The sequence below is a fragment of the Siphateles boraxobius genome, unplaced genomic scaffold (assembly GCF_051911475.1).
Source record: "Siphateles boraxobius isolate OS27281-9 unplaced genomic scaffold, OSU_SipBor_1 149, whole genome shotgun sequence".
Taxonomy (NCBI): Eukaryota; Metazoa; Chordata; class Actinopteri; order Cypriniformes; family Leuciscidae; genus Siphateles; species Siphateles boraxobius.
Genome location: NW_027508754.1, coordinates 293,650 through 312,854, shown reverse-complemented (window position 1 = coordinate 312,854; position 19,205 = coordinate 293,650). Strand labels below are relative to the sequence as shown.

Here is a 19,205-nt window from a genome sequence, read left to right as displayed (position 1 = left end):
GCTCATTGTTTTGATCTGCATACTTAATGAATATTAGTGATTATATCACTCTCTCTTTACCCTTTTAATCGAGTAGACCTTTGGAGAAGATGAGCGTGAAGAAAAGCCACTAAAGCACAACTGTGTGTCAGATGCTAGCATTCAGCAAAGCATTATCAGAGACGAGGAGACGGCACGGGATGGCACAGAAACACAAGCTCAGTGTTCACTATCATCTGACTACTACACTAACCACTGTGCCACTGGACTCGCATTTATTACCCTAATAATAATAGTACAACATCATGTTTCCTCTGATGATGTGAACAGGAAATGACTCGCAGACAACAAAAGCGCTGAAACGGTGGCTAGAAGAGCACAGTCATGTTTTTATTTTTTTAGATAATCATTATTATTATCATTATGTTTCTTTTGTGCAACCGCTACATGACTCACATTTAAGATACCAGTAGACGAGGAAGAAAAGAAAGAAAACAGAAATCATAAGATTAGGCAATGTCTCATGAGTGAATCCCATACAGAAAGATCCTAAAAAACAAAAAACAAACACTGATATAACAGTAAATCTTAAATATCTCACAGAAGAAAGCACAGAAAGGAAAACTCATTCGACATTAATCGTTTCACAATGTAATCATAAATTACCGTGACAAAATGCCGGATATGGTGGTTACTTTTTTTTTTTTTGTCTTTTCCTTTTTGTTCCTTTATTAAAACCCAAGTACAAGAATTGCATGTCACTATAGCAACATCCATAACAGATTAATTTATGGTTAACACGCACTGTTTTGGTATAGCGTACTTCAGCAAGGAAAAATTATATAACAAAAAAATCATAACATATTGAAACAATCCAATATAAAGTAATAAATAGAAAATAATCAGATTAAATTCTTGTCATTTCTTGTTCATATGAATACATAACATCTACAATTTTTAAAGTTAATAAAGTCGAGCTATGGTATATAAATACATCACCAGCATGCACAATATTGTATTATCGAGAATATTGGAGCTGTAATCGTCGGAAACAGTATAATAGACAAGTGCATTTCATGAGAATTAATGAATTGCCAAAATAAATTAACAGAATAACAAAAAACAGTCTATGGTACCAGTGATATAAACTGAGTTTATCAAACCAAGTGATTAAACATTGCTTTCAAATGGTCGTTTTTCTGCAAAGCATTGGGATTATGTTATTTTTCATTTGATTATTTTAATCAATAATACTACTCTTCAGTGCATTAAAATTAAACGTCATTATTCTCGAACGGTGACCGCCAGGCCTGGCCATTTTTGATATCCACGAACTAATAATGATAATAATAACGATTTCAATCATGGTTATTAAACCGGTTTTAGCTTTGGATTGAGAAGGCAATACATGTAACTGGGGATTTTTTATTTTTATTTTACAATACAGTAGTTCACATGTGAGATGCATACTAACGATGTGTATCATAAATGGCACAGATAACCAGTTCAACGTAAACGACTTTTAAACATTAGTGGGTGCAATACAGAATCCCATTAAAGTATATCAGAGAGATAAAAACACGCCGAGTGCAGCCTGTTTGCAAATCCCTACTTCTGCGAGGCGATAACATTCAAGTTTTCACTTTTTTCTTTTTCCTTAAGCCCATCCTTGATGCTTTGAATACTTCTTACTCACAATGTAAATTAATATAAGCAGCTCCGCTTCGTATTTCACTACAATAACAGCCACTATGCCTGTGTTTGGGTTTATCGTAGCTCTTAGAATAGACTTGACGTACCAACAAGCTGTTGTTCAGGTAAACGTCACAGAAGAATTCCCTTTTAAGCTACGCCGTTATTTATTTATGTTTTTTTTGTTTTGTTTTTTAGGCATACCATTCTTTTTAACTAGCATATTTCTCTAAATCGTAATTTAGTGAGAAATAAAGAAAACTGCAGCGACTGTCATCAGCAAACGTGGCCGACACAGTTCCATCATGCCTCCATTTTTGTGAATTTTTTTTGTTTTTCTTTTATAGTGTGAGCACGCGTGTTTTACATTACGGCCGAGAGGAAAATGGTCTCAAAAGATTCTTCTCTTTTCTTCAATGCTTAATTGTTGGCTTCGCCTGCCTCGTCATCTTGTTGGTCGCTCGTCCACAGCGTCAGGTTGTCTCGCAGGAGTTGCATGATGAGGGTCGAGTCTTTGTAGGAGTCCTCGTTCAGGGTGTCTAATTCGGCGATGGCGTCGTCGAAAGCCGTTTTGGCGAGATGGCAGGCTTGCTCAGGTGCGTTCTGGATCTCGTAGTAGAAGACAGAGTAATTGAGCGCCAAACCCAAGCGAATGGGGTGTGTGGGTTGCATGTGCTCTTTGCTGATCTCATGGGCTTCGCTATAGGATTTCTCAGAAGACTCGACCACTCCTGCTTTCTTCTCACCGGTGGCCACCTCCGCCAGATAGCGGTAGTAATCGCCCTTCATCTTCAGATAAAACACTTTGCTCTCGTGCTGGACGTCTCCGCAGTTCTTGATCAGGAAGTTATCAAGGAGGTTGAGCACGTCTTGGCACACGGTCTCCAGCTCCTTCTCGATCTTCTCACGGTAAGCCCGAACCATCTCGATCTTTTTCTCGTTGCCATCGGCCGAGGTCTTCTGCTCGATGCTGGAGATCACGCGCCAGGACGAGCGCCGAGCGCCCACCACGTTCTTGTAGGCCACGGACAGCAGGTTCCTCTCCTCGTTGGAAAGGGCCTCGTTCAGCTCCGTTACCTGGAAGAAGGAGAGGAGAAGTTATTTAACCAATCTTTAAAACAGGTTTGAACTATACATGCACTTTCTGAATAAAATAATCTATACATTTACAGTCAAACTAAAATGTATTCTGTCACCTTCAACATTTCTCACACTGTCACAGTTTATTTGCTAAAATGGTAATAAAAAATAATTAGTTATTAATTCACTGGTTTTGTCCATCCTTCTGTTAGACTCTCACACATGAATTATGTTGAATATCTGTCAGCTGTTAAATTTATCTACACAATTAGATAACACCAGTTTAGCTCAACCAATCACCAAGCAATGCTTCATGTTGTTCAGTCTGTGGTGTAAAAAGCTGCATTAGCAATTAAAGAAAAAACACTTCAGCAAAACATGATCAGCTCAAAGTGTCTGAATCATTTTTGGTCCCAAATTTTTATAAATTTGACTGGTATTCGCTGTATGATGAATTTTTGGGTATAATATGTCACAGTTTACTTTATTTTGCTCTCCTTACTTACATAAATGAACTATAGTGTCCTGCACACACTAGTAAAAAAATATAAAAAATGATATCTGGTGTCTGAATATTTTGGGTTTGACTGTATACTATTGCTCACCGAGGCTGCAATGATCAAAAATGCAGAGAAAATTGTGAAATATTATTACTATTTAAATTAACTGGTTTTAAATTTAATATATTTTAAAATGTAATTTATTCCTGTGATCAAAGCTGAATTTTCAGCATCATTACTCCAGTCTTCAGTGTCACAAAACCTGTTTTTTAACATTGATGTTAATAACGAGAACCATTATTAATATTTGAGCACTGGTAATAATTGATAATGCCAAAGCAAGGATCATGTGACACTGAAGACTGGAGTAATGATGCTGAAAATTCAGCTTTGATCACAGGAATAAATTACACTTTACTATATATTCACACAGATAAGTTATTTTTAATTGTAATATTTCACCTGAACGACTTATTTCAAACATCTGACCAGTCCAGTAGTGTACTTTAATGCATTTGGAAGAGCCTTAGCAACCGGCATTGCATTCATTTTATCAGTTCATGCATAACCCACTTGACTTTTTTTTTTAGAATTATTTCTATTATTCTAAAAATAAATTGTATTCACCATTATCTGATTTGTCCAATGGCTTTAAATTGAGGTTTAAAGTGTAGTCCTATTTTATGAAATTGTACTCCAGGGAAAAGAAGGAAGGAAAAAGCATTTTGATGACGTCTGCTTTAAACATTGCTGGCAAAACTAAAAGCACACCAACCAAACGTTTACGCATTCATCCTTATTTAGTGACGGAGCCGTTTATGCAGCACTATAGAGCATTAGTGTCACTCGCAATCCTGCTTCATTTGCATGGGTCACTAATGAAAACCAAAAGGGTGACGATTGTCTTTATACACAAATCTGTGTCAAATTCAGCCATGTCCATTCAATTAGAAATAGTACTTAATTGCATTCAAAATAAAAGTGTCTTTACATAATATGCATGTGCACTGTTTATAATTATTTTGTACATATAAAAACACACATATGCATGTATATATTTAAGAAAAATGTGTTATATATATAAAATATTCATATTTATATATAATATAAATGATGTATAAATATATATATATACATGCAAATATTTCTTAAATATATACATGCATATGTATTTATATATACAAAATAATTATAAACAGTACACATTCATATTATGTAAAGACACTTTTATTTTGGATGCGATTAATCGTTGCTCAGGACTAATTTGAACAGTTTAAGGAAATGTCATGCAGAGTTACGGCAGAGAGGCTTGTGTTGTAAATGGTAGTTCACAATGTCCTTTTGTGAGTCATGTACAGTTCAAGTAAGCTTCAACATGGTGATTTGCCAGATGTCTATTTATGGACATGGTACTTCATAGTTGGTTTTCACCATGTGTAGTAAATCCTATTCATAGAAGACTGGCAGAGTTTCAAACGAACGGCATAGCACTTGCTTTTGTATAAAAACATCGCAAATATAAATTCCTGTTAGTCGTTTACAGAGCAACATATAGTGAAAAGTGAGCCTACACATTCTTTACAAAGAATTGTCCGAATGAACGCACCGCAGGGATGCTTTGATTTCACAGCCTGACAGTGGGCGGATGAGCTGAAGAATAAAGAAACATCTCTCTCGCTTCTCATCTACTACCTTTCACATGCAATCTCCTGCGTCCTTTAGAGAGGCTCCATGATTTCACTGCATTTTTTGCTGTATCATTAGTCAAAAAACACACAAACACACGGCATCCTTCTGAAATTGAATAGAGAGTGGCTCTTGATAAGCTGAGCGCTCATCAGAGAAGCTGTAGGTTTGATAAGGATTTCAATGACATGCAGTTCTGTTAGAGCAGGGATTCTGACAACGTATTTTTTTTGTCAACCCCTTTGAGCTAAAATATTTACTTAATAACCCAAGATTTCTTATTTACACAAAAATATCCTTTGCAAAAGATGGTTCGCGCTGGCTCGAGCTGTTAGTAAATCTGGCCCTTCATTTTTTTTAAATAAGCTTCTTGTTTTGATTTGATCACTAAATTTAAAAAAAATTATCAGTTAATTACAATTATTTTTTATTTAAATGTTTACCTTATTATAATTGAATTAATTAGCTTTTCATTGACTCAAAAACGCCGGTTCAACATGGACAAAACTCCATGTTTTTCTAAAAAGAGACACGTTTGAATAAATGGCACAACTGATTCGTTTTAATTAACAATTGGTGGTTTAAAAAAAAAAAAGAAGTAAAGGAATTGGTTTTGGAATTAGAACCAGATTCATTAAATCCTGTCTGACTCCTACATACACTGTAAAAAATATATTTTTTAAAGTTGTAACTAAAACCAATATTATTAGAGTATGTATTATGAGAAAATACTATTTAAGACTTTCTACTTCAAAGTTTAATTCAATATGTGACTTACCGCTTCTTTGTAATTATTAAGTTTAGCTGCACGTTAAATATATGCACTGGCTCATAAACAGAAAAACACTAAATCAGCTTCCTGCATCAACAATTTACAGTATTACTGATCAATTTCACCACAACTTGCCTCCATTTCAAGCACAACAGCCATTAAACAACCTGAGACTGAAAGAGACCGTTTCTGAATCATTGTGTAATGCATAAACTGGTATTGCAGTCATAGTTATGTTTGCGTATAGTACCATTTACAAACTGCCTTTAACATCTTCCTCGAATAACCTCCCATACAGACAGCGGGGGGGGGAAGTAAAGAGCCGTTTCCATAGAAACAGGGTAATCGTCTTTGTTTGGACGCAATCCACTATCTGCTGCTGCCATGGCAACAGCAATGATGTCCACGCTTCTTGCATGTGTGTGTGTGTGTGTGTGTGTGTGTGTGAGATTGCATGTGTTTGTGTGTCTGTAATGCGTGTGTGAGTGTGTGGGTGGATGAGACATGCTGTTGTACGTGGATACATACTCATAATAACCGGACAGGAAAATCTGCTGTTAATCAAGATCAAACTTTTCTATGCAAAACTTAAAGTCCCTTCTGTAGTCAATAATTTTATCTCTTAAAACTCATATTTGATCACCAAAATTACATATTTGCATACGTATACGCGGTTCTATGAATATGCAAATGAGCCCCGCCTCCACTCACTCACTCACTCAGCTCAGAGATCCACTCGTTGACGATCACACGTTGACCTGATTGGTTACAAGGTAGTTTGTGACGTCAGAAACACCAGTGATTTCAAACCGAGACTGTCTTTGTTTCACTGCAGTTTTAAGAAGAAAATACTCAGCAGTTTTACTCAGAAAAAACACAAACTTTTGAAAGTGGGTTTCAATGTGCAAGTTTTTGAAAAACATACCCTTATCATCTTCATGTAAACTAAAAACCTGTGAATTTGTGAAAACGGTGATGTCATGTGCATGTGTATCACGTGTTCACTAGTCGAACCAGTACACTAAATCGGACTGAAACGTTCAAAACAGTTTGCGTCTTGAGTCAGCGCTGTTTAGGGTTGCCAACCGTTCCGTATAATACGGAATCGTCCCGTATTTGACACATAAAAGTCTTGTTCCGTATTTAACTGTTACGGAACGCACTTTGTTCCGTATTTTTGAGAATCAATTCAGTGCAAATCCATGACAGACACATAGCTTCTAATATATGTCAGACAGACTTTTCACTGAAGAAATTTGCACTACACTACCTTAAAATGTTGTCTAAATGAATTAAAAATATTATTTTTTGCACTGGAAAGAACATTCTAGAAGTCTAATTCTATTGAATAAGTTCGCACAAGGCTACATAAAACTGTTGTGTTTATTTTTCTTCAAATGCAGTCTAAGCCGATGAGTTTTGAATGTTATATTTTGTATTTGTTTAAGTAAAAAATAAAACGTATTATAAACTAAACAAATCCATGGTTTATTGTTGGCAAAATGATCATGATAGCCTTTATATAGCTATGTGGTTCAGTCTTGTATATTAATTAGGCCTACTTTGCTATTCTATAAATATATAGGCCTAATAAGTTGTATTATAATATGCTATAATCTATGCCCCCACCCCCCACCCCGCTGTTCCTTATTTCCATTTCAGAAAGTTGGCAACCCTAGCGCTGATCCACAAGTTACTAAAGTTACTCACATTCGGACATGCCTGACAGTCCGACTCGAAATAAACGAATATCGCGGAGTATATTTTACTCCAGTAACTCCAACAGTTCACAGAACTGAGTCATGTTGTGCTGAGAGAACAGTCATGAGCACGAGCAGCTGATACTGCGCATGTGTGCGCACTACCGAACGCACAGGTACAGCGGTTCTCAATCACCAGTACAGAACCGAGAACTGTTTCTTTCAGACACGTTCGACATACTGAGAACTGATGAGCTGATGAACTGAGCATGCGTGCACGTTTTTCAGAGAGACGAAATGCATGATTCTTGTATTTTGTTGAACATCAGTAAGTATAAATATCTTAATTCGTGTTCCGAAGATGAACGAAGGTCTTACGGGGTTGAACAACATGAGGGAGAGTAATTGCTGACAGGAATTTTCATTTTTGGGTGAACTATCCCTTTAAATGAGGGGCCGAAATTCGTCGAAATGTTAGTTTATTTAATAAAAAATCAAATTGATTAAGACCAGTTTATTCACTTATATCTTTAAGACATGTAAAACATCCGCGTTTGCACATCGCCTGTAGGCTACAGGGTTCATTTGCAAAACGTAAATTTAAGAAACTTATCCAAGATGATTTTGACGATGATTATTATTATTTAACTGAAGTTATGATTACAAATGCCTTTATTTGAATGTATTTTAACCGCCGGGATGATAGAATTGACGTCATTACGTGATGACAGTAAAAGAACTGGTGAATTGTTTTTTTGAACCGGTTCATTGAAACGAACTGTCCGAAAGAACCGGTCCGTGGAAAAGAACCGAATTTCCCATCACTAGTGACATCGCCATCTACTGGCCTGGCATGAATAATACTGTTTTTTTTATTTTTTATTGTTTTTGTGGATTCGTGTGAACGGGGATCATTTTGACAACGTTGTCATGTGTACGCAAAAAAATTAAAAGGAAAAACGTTTCCGCTTTTAGTACATCGTTGTTGTGTAAATGCACCCTATGTTTCAACCCTAAGTAGATTTCACATTATAGAAGCAAAACAGGTTGCGAGTGTTGACTTTAAAGAGTTAAAAGTAAAAAAAAAGATTGTCATGGTCTACTCGTCTTTACGATTTCCATATTATGTTATCAGTCAATTATGTCCAAGTCAAATCTTGCACCTTCACCTTCAAGAATGTTTTTTTTTGTTTGCCCACAGCTGGAAAACGTGGTACTTTTTATGTCCTTTTTAAAGACGAACACAATGTGCTACATTACACTTTTTGTGTTCTGTGGAAAAACAAAAAATCATACCGGTTTCAAACACGAGTCAGTATCTTAGGGGGCCAAAAGACTTCAAAACACAATGCTGATTCATAATGGGTGAAATCTATAAATTACAGGAACGTCTGTCTGTCTGTTATTCGCATATCTCTCGAACCGTTAGTCCGATGGGTTTCAAACATGACAGATGTCTTGCTACGAGTAAATTCAGTGCCAAGTTGGAGGTTGTTTGGATTAGAAATGCAAAAGATATCGGTAAAATATATCGGTAAAAGAAGCACTTATATAGTTTTGGTTTAAAAATAAACATTCTGACATAAACACTCTGTCAGCTACACTGTTTACTTCTGAATATTATATTTTATTCACAGCCATCATTTGTAGTAGCCTATTCACAAACGGTTTGCTCAAGCGTAGCGTTTTCTCGGAGTTCACTGTGTCGCTGCTCCCTGAATCGTGTAGTTCAATTTTACATATTTATTGTATGTTATTATGTCAGTATCAGTGTTCGCTTTCTACCATGCACAAATAAAAATGTCACTGAACTTTTGCTGTTTATTTGTAACAATGAGCACTCAACTACACCAAACCAACAATTACTAAAAACACACACAAAAAAAATTTAATTTGCACGGGCACTTTGCAGTAGTGGTTTTAAATAGAAGGCAAACACCAAACTACTTTATTTCAATGCCTTGTTATACTTCAGTGGCATGAGGTCTTAACTATATAAATCATACACAATCTAGCGCCACATGGTAAAGCACTTGATTATTAGGCCTCATTAGATACAGATGCATTGAGCAGTATTTCACAACAGTGCAGTGATACAGCTCTTGTTGTGTGCTTATTCTGTTCTGGTCACTGTAATCCACGGTTTGGGTTTCATCAGAAGACTCCAATGAAGACGCCAGCTATTGCAGCAAATGTTCGGCGACTTTTAAACCCAAGTTGTAGATTATGATTAACAGAAAGGGTGAAGAAAGAGAAAAGGACTTGAGATGGCAAGAAGTAAGAACGGCAGGTTGGCACACTAACAGCTACACCTTTAAAGGTGCAGTGTGTGATTTTTAGCGGCATCTAGTGGTGAGGTTACAAATTGCAACCAACAAAAGTTACGGTGGCCGACAGGAAAATGTCATCGTCTGAGACAGCAGAGAGTAGCAGTTCAGCAATGAGGTTTCTTTACAAGTATAAATTAATAAATTATGTTTATTTAATTATTCAGTAAAAATATGTTATTGCGAATATTATTGTTACTTGTTCATCATTGTGTCAGTGTTTTATTCGCTGAACTAAGCTTGCTTCCTTGCACGAAGAGCAACATAGTAACGAAACGCGTTTGTCCGTTTAGGGCTACGGTAGAAATATGTCGGCGCATTTCAATGTAAGGGAACCCGCGGTGTGTGTAGACAGAAACTGCTCACTCTAAGGTCATACAAATATAACGGTTCATTAAGTAAGGTCTTTAAACACCACTGAAATCTTCTTTTTCAAGATAGTGACGAAACACGCTCTTTAGCGCTGTGTGTTCGATGTCGGCTACGCTAGAAACAAGACGACACAATATGTCGACCTTAATAGAAGAGGGAGCCCGCGGTTATGGAGATATAAATGTCTCATTCTAGGGTGATAAAAACATAACGGTTCATTATGCAAGGTCTTTATACACCACTGAAAACATAGTTATGGATCTTATATTGCATTTCTGTGAAATATTAAATATTACACAATGCACCTTTAAAAAGTGTTGACTAAGAATGTTCACTGAAAGGTTCATTGGGGAACCAAAATATGTGTTTCTCAAAGTTTCGGTAAAGCAATTATCTTTCACAAAAAATAGCTGATGATCAGGGCCGATTATATCCTGTCAATCAAAAGGGGGCAGAAAAATATGTCAGACTGCGACTCATACTGTGTGTGAAGAAAATGTCTCGTGTGTTCAATTTAGGGCGCCAATAACGCTTTGACAGTTAAAAAATTGTGATGTTAAAGAGGCTCTATTTGACCCAATCATCCGTAGTTCAAGCCAGGGTTGCGGTTTAACCAACGTCAAACATTATTTGTAGCACCTCCCAATAATCGCGAAGAGCTTTTTGCTGGTTACTTCTGATAAGAAACAAAGTCTCAGCTTTCAAATTCTGTTCATTACATCACAAAATTTAATAAATAGCATTTAAAATGCACTTAAATGTGACGTGACAGATCGCTGTGGTGCCTCAGTTCAAGCAGTCTTTTATTCCACTTTAATACAAGTTATAACACGAAAACACATACTTGAACATCAAAAGGTTTGTTGAAAGATACAGAACAACTTACTGAAATGTCTCATGTAATCCCTCATCAGTGTTTCAACCGCGGAAAGACGTCAATAAAACAGCTTGTGAACAATTTATCACTTAATGTTACGTTTACCTCAGCAAAGTTCTCCGATGTTCAATTCGTTAGTATACAAACACTAGAGAAGATTATTTACTATGAATTATATATGTATGTTTGAATAAATTTGTCATGAATACAAATGTTTATAAAAACTACCTAAGTTGTATTCAGACAATTATATATATCTAAATTAAATAGCATGTTGATTTATAATAATTTGGGCTCTTTTGTTGATTTTAACCTCTAATATTATAGTAATGCACCAAATGAGAGGGTTTTCTGTATAGTTTACAGCATTAGTTGGGAATTAGTTTAAAAAAAAGGATTGGTATTCAGTATGGGCAGATATTATTCTTAATAATTGGCTATCGGTATCGGCGGAGAAATTTAGTATCGATGCATTTCTATTGAAAGCAGATGAACGCATGGATGCTAGATCGGATGGGATGATGCGGATGTTGAAGAGGGGATTCTTGCCTAAAGTAGCTCATTGTTGTTATATAACCATGGAGTGATTGCAGATGTTTTTTTTTAATGTTTTTGCAGCTGCAGCAGGCTAAAAATAAACGCATAAAAGCTTTATGACTGTACTGTTATGAAAAAAACATGAGTTGCTGACTTGAAGCCTCGTCTATGGTAATGCCCGATGAAAGACGATGGATCACATGCACATGCATGACGGATAACTCACAGCATAAGCACACTGAACTTTCACAATTGTTTAAAAAAGACTTTCCTTTTCGCCAATTCCTCGGTTTCAACGAACTCTATTCTGGTACGTAAAGGCAGACGCTGTGTAAAAGAAACTGTCCACTCGTAAATATTTAATTGGGAGAAGCTCAATATGGTGATTGTAGTTCGCCTAATGCCAGGTTCAGACTACACATTATTTTTCTCTGTTAAAGATACAATATGTAAGACTTTTGTAATAAAATATCCAAAAATCACTTGCACAGTGTGATATATTTCCTGCAGTTGTGTACTTACAATATTCCAAAAGTCCATTAAGGCCTTGTTTACACGAGAACGCTCGCGGTTGAAAACGTAAAAAAACATGGCGACGATGTTTTTGGGACTTAAAACGCAAAAAAAGTGAAACCACCCTCCAGAGTGGAACTCTTAAAAACGCTCCACCGTCGCGTTCCCGTCTAAAGGGTAAATCTGCTCACGGTGGCGCTCGTCGTGTACGTGTTTACGCCACAGGCATGCGCCAGTACAGGAAAATAACAACCAACACGTCGGATTATTTCCATATGTCGGACCTTCAAGTTGCGCTAGTAGCTCTGATAAATGTACAAGAGTCTTTTTGCTGTTCGCTTCGCCATGTTTTGATTTCGCGCTACTAGTTAGAGAAGTAGAAGGAAGGTTTACGAAGGCGAGCGGACTTGGTGTTGTTGTGTGGCAGTACTTCACATTGCCACCTAGCCGCCTGGAGCGCACACTACGTCGAATTTCACACACTTTTGCGTCACCATACCCACGCAGATCCCCCCCCCCATAACGCTCGTCTAAACGCAGAATAAAAAGTGATAACGCAACGCCAATTTTGCGTTTTCTCTTCAGATCGTTTCCGTGTAAACATAGCCTAAGATTTTTAATTTCAGAGAAATTCCAATTTTAAATAATCATCCGTCCCGGAAAAAATGTCACCTGTCAATGACGCAATATCCGTGCTATCCTCGGTTTCCGCAATATCAGGTGGACATATGCGTAAGTGGTGGTTATAGCTGTTGTGTACATCATGGATCACGATTACTCTTTGGCGAGTATTGAAACTCCAAAAAAACGCAAGCGTTGATATGGGGAGACACGCAGAATTTCTGACAACCGGAGGAATAAAACATAGATAAATATCGGCGTGGTGTTTTCGAGATGGAGAGAGCTTCGCAACGAACTTGGGCTTGACAGAGACTATGTTCTCGCGTCTGTTTTAATAGAAAGGTAAGCAAAACTATTGATATTACAATGATTCCCCCTTGTGGTGAAAAATCTTACATATTGTATCTTTAAAACAGTCAGTTGTAGAATCTTTTAATAAACACCTGAAGACATCTTTTTGGACAAGCTTTTAATTAACAATATGGTTTGGCATTTATTAAATTTCTATGGTATTTGTACAGCTTTGTTGTGATATTATTTAATTTTTTACTGTAAAGCAATTTGCGACCCTTCTTTGTCTGTGAAAGGTGCTATAAAAATAAACTTTACGAGCTTACTGTGTCAGATTATGCTATTTTGACTCCTAAATTCATGTCAGAAACAAGTCAGACTAAACTTTTTTTTCCGACCAATCATGTTTTGCCATCTTTAATGGTGTAACTCGACAGCAGGGCCTCATTTAGTATACGCAGTTCTATGAATATTCAAATGAGCCCCGCCTCCACTCACTCACTCAGCTCAGAGATCCACCCGTTGACGATCACACGTTGATCTGATTGGTTACAAGGTAGTTTGTGACGTCAGAAACACCAGCGATTTCAAACCGTGTTTTTGAGACTGTCTTTGGTTCACTGCAGTTTTAAGCAGAAAATACTCAGCAATGCTGTCGACTTATGAATTTACACATGGTCTGTCTTAAAGCATATTAAAAACACCACATGGACATAAACAACATTAACTTGATTTTGGCCACAGGGGGACCTTAAAAATATTTTGTAAAGGAATGCAAAGTGAATGAGCTTATTTGCATTTGTCATATCAATTTTGATTATGGTTTAAAATCACCTTTTTTTACCCACACTTTCTCAAATTATATGATTTATGAAAGCAGAACGCTTTTTATTTCCGCTGAATACATGTAATTGGTTCCAAAATGTGGTTAATCCAAGGGTTCAACGCTGTAACTGACAGATTGTGCACTATAATTTGTAAAAAAGCAACATGAATAAAATGCTCAAGTGTGCAGAGATGCCTAAATTACAAAAAACAGTGGTGTCAAAAATGGCAAGTAATAAATGTAGAATACTACAATAGTAGTCTGGGAGCTGTGGTAAAAGTTATTAGCATCATCATGAGAAGAAGTAACAGTGGATCATCAGCCACAGAACAGATTATTGTGTATTTATTTTGCACCACATTAATCTCAGGCTCATCATCATCATCAGAAAGCTGTCTGATTTTTCTGTTGGAGTTTATTAGGATGACTGCAGTGTTAAGGGTTTCTTCGTCTCCTAGTGAGAAGAAGACCTGGATAAACACACACACCCCTGAGCTGCACTGGGACCACAGCTTTCCAGTCAGCTGACGAGTAAATCAATACATGCACATATCAATCCATCCTCCAGTGTGTGTGTCTCAATAAGAGACGAAAGCTGCATGAATCCCTGCAAAGTGAACAAGCACTCTAGATGGCACAAAACAAGTATGGACCTTAACTTATGAATATTTAAGATTTGGGAGACTCCTGAGAGGGAACATGGCATTAATGGCCAGCCAGAATTATTTATTAGTTTAGACCACATAAAAGCCAACAGCTCAGAAAGATGTTGAGGGAACGAATCATTATATAATATTTGAAATTCACCAAATTGTCAAGCTCATTGTCTCTGAATGAAAACTGTTAGGGGAACCATTACGTGAACCGCACTAATGTCAGACTGGTGTATCAGAAGCCCTGTGCAATATACCTTATCATATCCCCACAGAAACACTCCTCTACCCAGCGGATGTCAAGAGACAGTGCAATTACACGATGATGAGGCATTTCTCAGTAATGGACAGCTTCCAGTCTTACAGAGTAGATAAAAGCAACGATGCACTTTCCTTTTCATTAAATGGCTGCAAGTTTATCAGCTCCAACCAAAATTTGACATGCAATGATTTACAAATCAATAGCCACATTTTTAACAAACAAATGCTGTAGGCAACCTATTCCCTACATGTTTTTATATTATGTTAGGTAAGGTTACACTTTATTGTTGTTTTAAGTTGTTACCTTGTACTTACTCAAATAAGTACTGAGTAATATTGATTAACTACATGTACGAGTTAGGGTTTGGTGGTTTAGGGTTAGTTACTTGTAATTATGCATAATTGACTGTTAATACTATAGTAAGTACATATAGTAACATGTAACTATGTAACCTTAAAATAAAGTGCCATTTCAATACTTTTTAGATGTTATAAAAATAGCATATATATTCCTCCTGTCAGATGATTTGTGCATAAATTTGCTTACGCCACCGAATAAAAAATAAATCACAATTCTGACTTTTTTTTCACACAATTGCGAGCTTATATCAAGCAATTCTGCAAAAAAAAAAAAAAAAATTTATTCAGTGGCGGAAACAAACTTCCATATGTGCATATGCACTGCTCTAGTCCATTGTATATTGTCCATTTGGAAATGGATTTATTTCCATTTAATTATTAAATTGATAAACTGATTTAATTGTACGTGTCACTCCTAGTGCTCCACATTGACATTTTATGTAAAGATGTTTTCACAACGATTCAGAAACGTTTTATTCTGAAACGCTTTCATTATTTCTTTTACTTTAGATGTGGTGTCTAAAGTATTTTACAAACATTGAACTGATCTACATGAATAAGGTGTGACCTCCAAAACTTCCATGACATGAGATTGTGATTTTTAAAACACTGGTTGAGTTTTTAAATCCACAAATCTCAGGGTTATCTAGTTCTTCCTTGCAATACGATCCAATCAACTTTCAATGCAAACCTACGCCCTTGATGAAGAGAGAGAGAGAGAGAGAGAGAAAGAGATAGGGGTTGTACCCTATTGGACGGAGGCTGATGGATGGATGAAATGCTGCATTATGGGCACTGCACCTTGGCACACGTTGTGACACGCCTACAGAGAGCAAACCTGCAAAGCCGGAGAATGTGAATATGCGAAAACCAAATGTAAATCGATGGAGACCACAGTCAGTGCTGCACGAGCAGAGCTTCTGAGACAAAAGAGAGAAGCCTTGGATCATCTGCATCCTACACCAGCATTATGAATCATAAACCTCTTTAATATGGCATTCTTTCAGAGAAATTCTGCACTGAATCGGCATTCACTAGATGCAAAGGCTATATCATTAATGTCTCTGGATTTGTAAGCTAACTGTTATAATTATGGCCATGCATGTGCTGTACTGAAGTAGGCTATATCTGATGTCCAGTTCGTTCGGGTCTTTGAAAGGCACCGCCCAGAAATCTGGATTCACACTCAACGCTGCATTATTGGACTCCTGCATTATTATACTCTATTTTAATGAATGACAGCCAGTGACACACAATATTCCCAAATATGCCTCGTCATCATTTCAGCAGGACTGTGACCTGTCAGTCGGTCCGGATCAACTTGTATGGGCCTTTAGACTAAAGAATGTGCGCGAGCTCACTCGAATCGATTATGTAATCGATATAAGAACGTTGAAAAGATTCGAGAGAGAAAGAAAGAACGCGCGCGCGCTCGCTCGAATCGATTCTGAAAATCTGGAATTTCCAGTGGCAATGCGACGAATGCATTATTAAATATAACTGGAAGATCCCCACGATCTTGTGAGACGGTTCACCTCGCGTGATTATAACTATCTGAATAGCCAAATTATAAATGAATCATTCATGTGCAGAATAATGCATAAGTTACACTTACCGATTTCATGGCAGAAGCCATATCGTCATATCTCTCAGCCTGTTCGGCCAGCCGGGCTTTCTGGACCAGCTGCTCGCGGTCGACCATGTTTAAATCGCGCTTGATTCGGGTGATATGGATGTATTTAGTGAATATGCCGTCGGACGCGCGCGAGCTCCTCTTGCCGCTGCAGCTGCTCTCTCTCTCTCTCTCTCTCTCTCTCGCTCGCTCTCTCACTCTCTGCTGTGCGCGTGCCGATGCAACACGCCCCTCCCCCCCCCCCCCTTACGCTTTCACTGGATTGCGTCATCACTTGTGAGGGGGGTGCAGTGACGTCATGAGGGGTCTTAGTCGATCGAAAATTACTAAATTCTCTTTGTAAACAGCATCCTGAAACTATTTGCATATTTTAAAAATGTATTGCAATACGTATAACTATATTATTAGTCCCAGAATAATGATAATAATAATGGTTTTTTTTAATTTGATGTTTGATTTTCTACAAATTATTTTGCATCGCCGTTAAACTTTATACGTTTTTATGTAAATCTGTTATGATAGCGTACATGTTTGCACTGTTAAAGTTTCTTCTGATGTTTTTTTTTAAGAGACCAATAAAAAAAATAGCCAAATTATATTCAATCATATGTTTTTAAATTTGTTATTTTGGTGATTTTTATTTTGGACTTTAAAATACCTGCGTCATCTGCAGCTTTATGTCTGTAGCGAAAGAGAGAAGCAACGCACACGGAGCGGAAAGAGCTTGAATGAAGCGAGTTTGACTCTAGATAAAAATATTAGAGGATATACTTCTGAAAGATCATTACCGACCGTAAGGCCGTGTGTCCACCAAAGCGTTTTTTCACGCAGCTGGCGTAAAATTCCAATTGTTTTCAATGGGAGCGCCGCGTTTTTTAAACGCCATGAGCGTAACGAGGCGCTGAGCGTGTATTTAACGCTCAAGCGCTGAGCGCCCAGCGTTTTTTACTGGTCGCCGAGAGTTGAAAAATGTTCAACTTTGGGTAAAACGCTGCGCTCATCACTGTCACTTTTTACCCAGACGTCCAATCACAGTGGAGGAGGGGCGGGACAAATACCACATTGACCATCTGTCACAACATTCTTTCTGTACAACGACGTCAACCAGCAGAGCTAACCGAACACAATGGATGAAAAAATAAATTTTTAGTATGAAACAAAATTATCTGCGAAATCAGTTACAAGTAAAGTGTGCTGCGGATATTCTGTATCATAGCAACGAATCGTCACAACTGAAAAAACGCAGCGCTGCCAAAACGCTCTCAAGCGCCCACAGCTAGGCGTTTTCAGCAGAGCGCCTAGCGTTTTCAGCTGGCTAAAAACGCTTTGGTGGACACACGGCCTAAGGCCGTGTGTCCACCAAAGCGTTTTTTCACGCTCCTGGCGTAAAATTCTAATTGTTTTCAATGGGAGCGCCGCGTTTTTTAAACGCCATGAGCGTAGCGAGGCGCTGAGCGAGTATTTAACGCTCAAGCGCTGAGCGTTCGGCGTTTTTTTCACGCTGAAGCGCTGAGCGCCCGGCGTTTTTACTGGTCGCCGAGAGTTGAAAAATGTTCAACTTTGGGTAAAACGCTGCGCTCATTACTGTCACTTTTTACCCAGACGTCCAATCACAGTGGAGGAGGGGCGGGACAAATACCACACGACCAACTGTCACAACATCCTTTCTGTACAACGACGTCAACCAGCAGAGCTAACCGAACAAAATGGATGAAAAATACATTTTTAGTATGAAACAAAATTATCTGCGAAATCAGTTACAAGTAAACTGTGCTGCTGATATTCTGTATCATAGCAACGAATCGTCTCAACTGAAAAAACGCAGCGCTGCCAAAACGCTCTCAAGCGCCCACAGCTAGGCGTTTTCAGCAGAGCGTCCAGCGTTTTCAGCCGACTAAAAACGCTTTGGTGGACACACGGCCTAAACGACCCTGAGCGCTTGTGATGTGAACCCATCCGCTGCTCAATTTAATCTATAGAAAGGTAAAATGGCACAATTATGTATCGCGGTCCGCCATTTGAATACCACTGCTTTAGGGGCTCCATATAATCTCAATTATAAAAGGGTTGGTTATTTATTTATTTAATTTGGTTATTAGAACATTGAGAGTTGCAGTGTTACTTGCTAGCATTTATAGAGTAAACTGGGGCTAATTGTCATAAAGTTACTCCAGTGAATATTTGTCATGCTTGTTTTATTTTTAAATTTTTTTATTTTATTTTCTGTATAGACACCTTCTTCTTGGCTACAGAAAGGCTATTGAAAAAAAACATGTCAAAAGACCCAGACTCCCCTTATAACTAATAATAAATAGTAAAATACATCTATTACATATTCATTATAAAATTTGAATATGTGAAATATAAAACACAGATGACAAAACTTTTATTATGTAGAGCACCAGCGGGGAGAATAAATAATGTGCTGTCTGAAAATTTCAGCAAACAACTTTAGACCAACTTTAAGAATATATAATATATTTATAGCACTTTATTTATGGGCAGAAAAAAGGCAAAACATTTAG

At 37.4% G+C, this 19,205-nt stretch overlaps 1 protein-coding gene across 1 annotated transcript; it reads right to left on the bottom strand.

Annotated features, from left to right (window-relative positions):
• Positions 1-348: 348 nt before the first annotated feature.
• LOC143738545 (14-3-3 protein gamma-1) lies at positions 349-16,884 on the bottom strand. The gene is made up of 2 exons (XM_077230547.1): positions 16,663-16,884; positions 349-2,748 (listed from the first exon to the last, which is right to left on the bottom strand). The coding sequence occupies exons 1-2, from the start codon at positions 16,747-16,749 to the stop codon at positions 2,092-2,094; spliced, it is 744 nt and encodes a 247-aa protein (XP_077086662.1). The 5' UTR covers positions 16,750-16,884; the 3' UTR covers positions 349-2,091.
• Positions 16,885-19,205: the final 2,321 nt, after the last annotated feature.

Bases quoted from the DNA above. Each gene is read 5' to 3' on its own strand.
- LOC143738545 (XM_077230547.1), bottom strand. From the start codon at position 16,749: ATGGTCGACCGCGAGCAGCTGGTCCAGAAAGCCCGGCTGGCCGAACAG. The intron at 2,749-16,662 runs GTAAGTGTAACT...TCCTTCTTCCAG, and splicing joins TGGCTTCTGCCATGAAATCG to GTAACGGAGCTGAACGAGGC.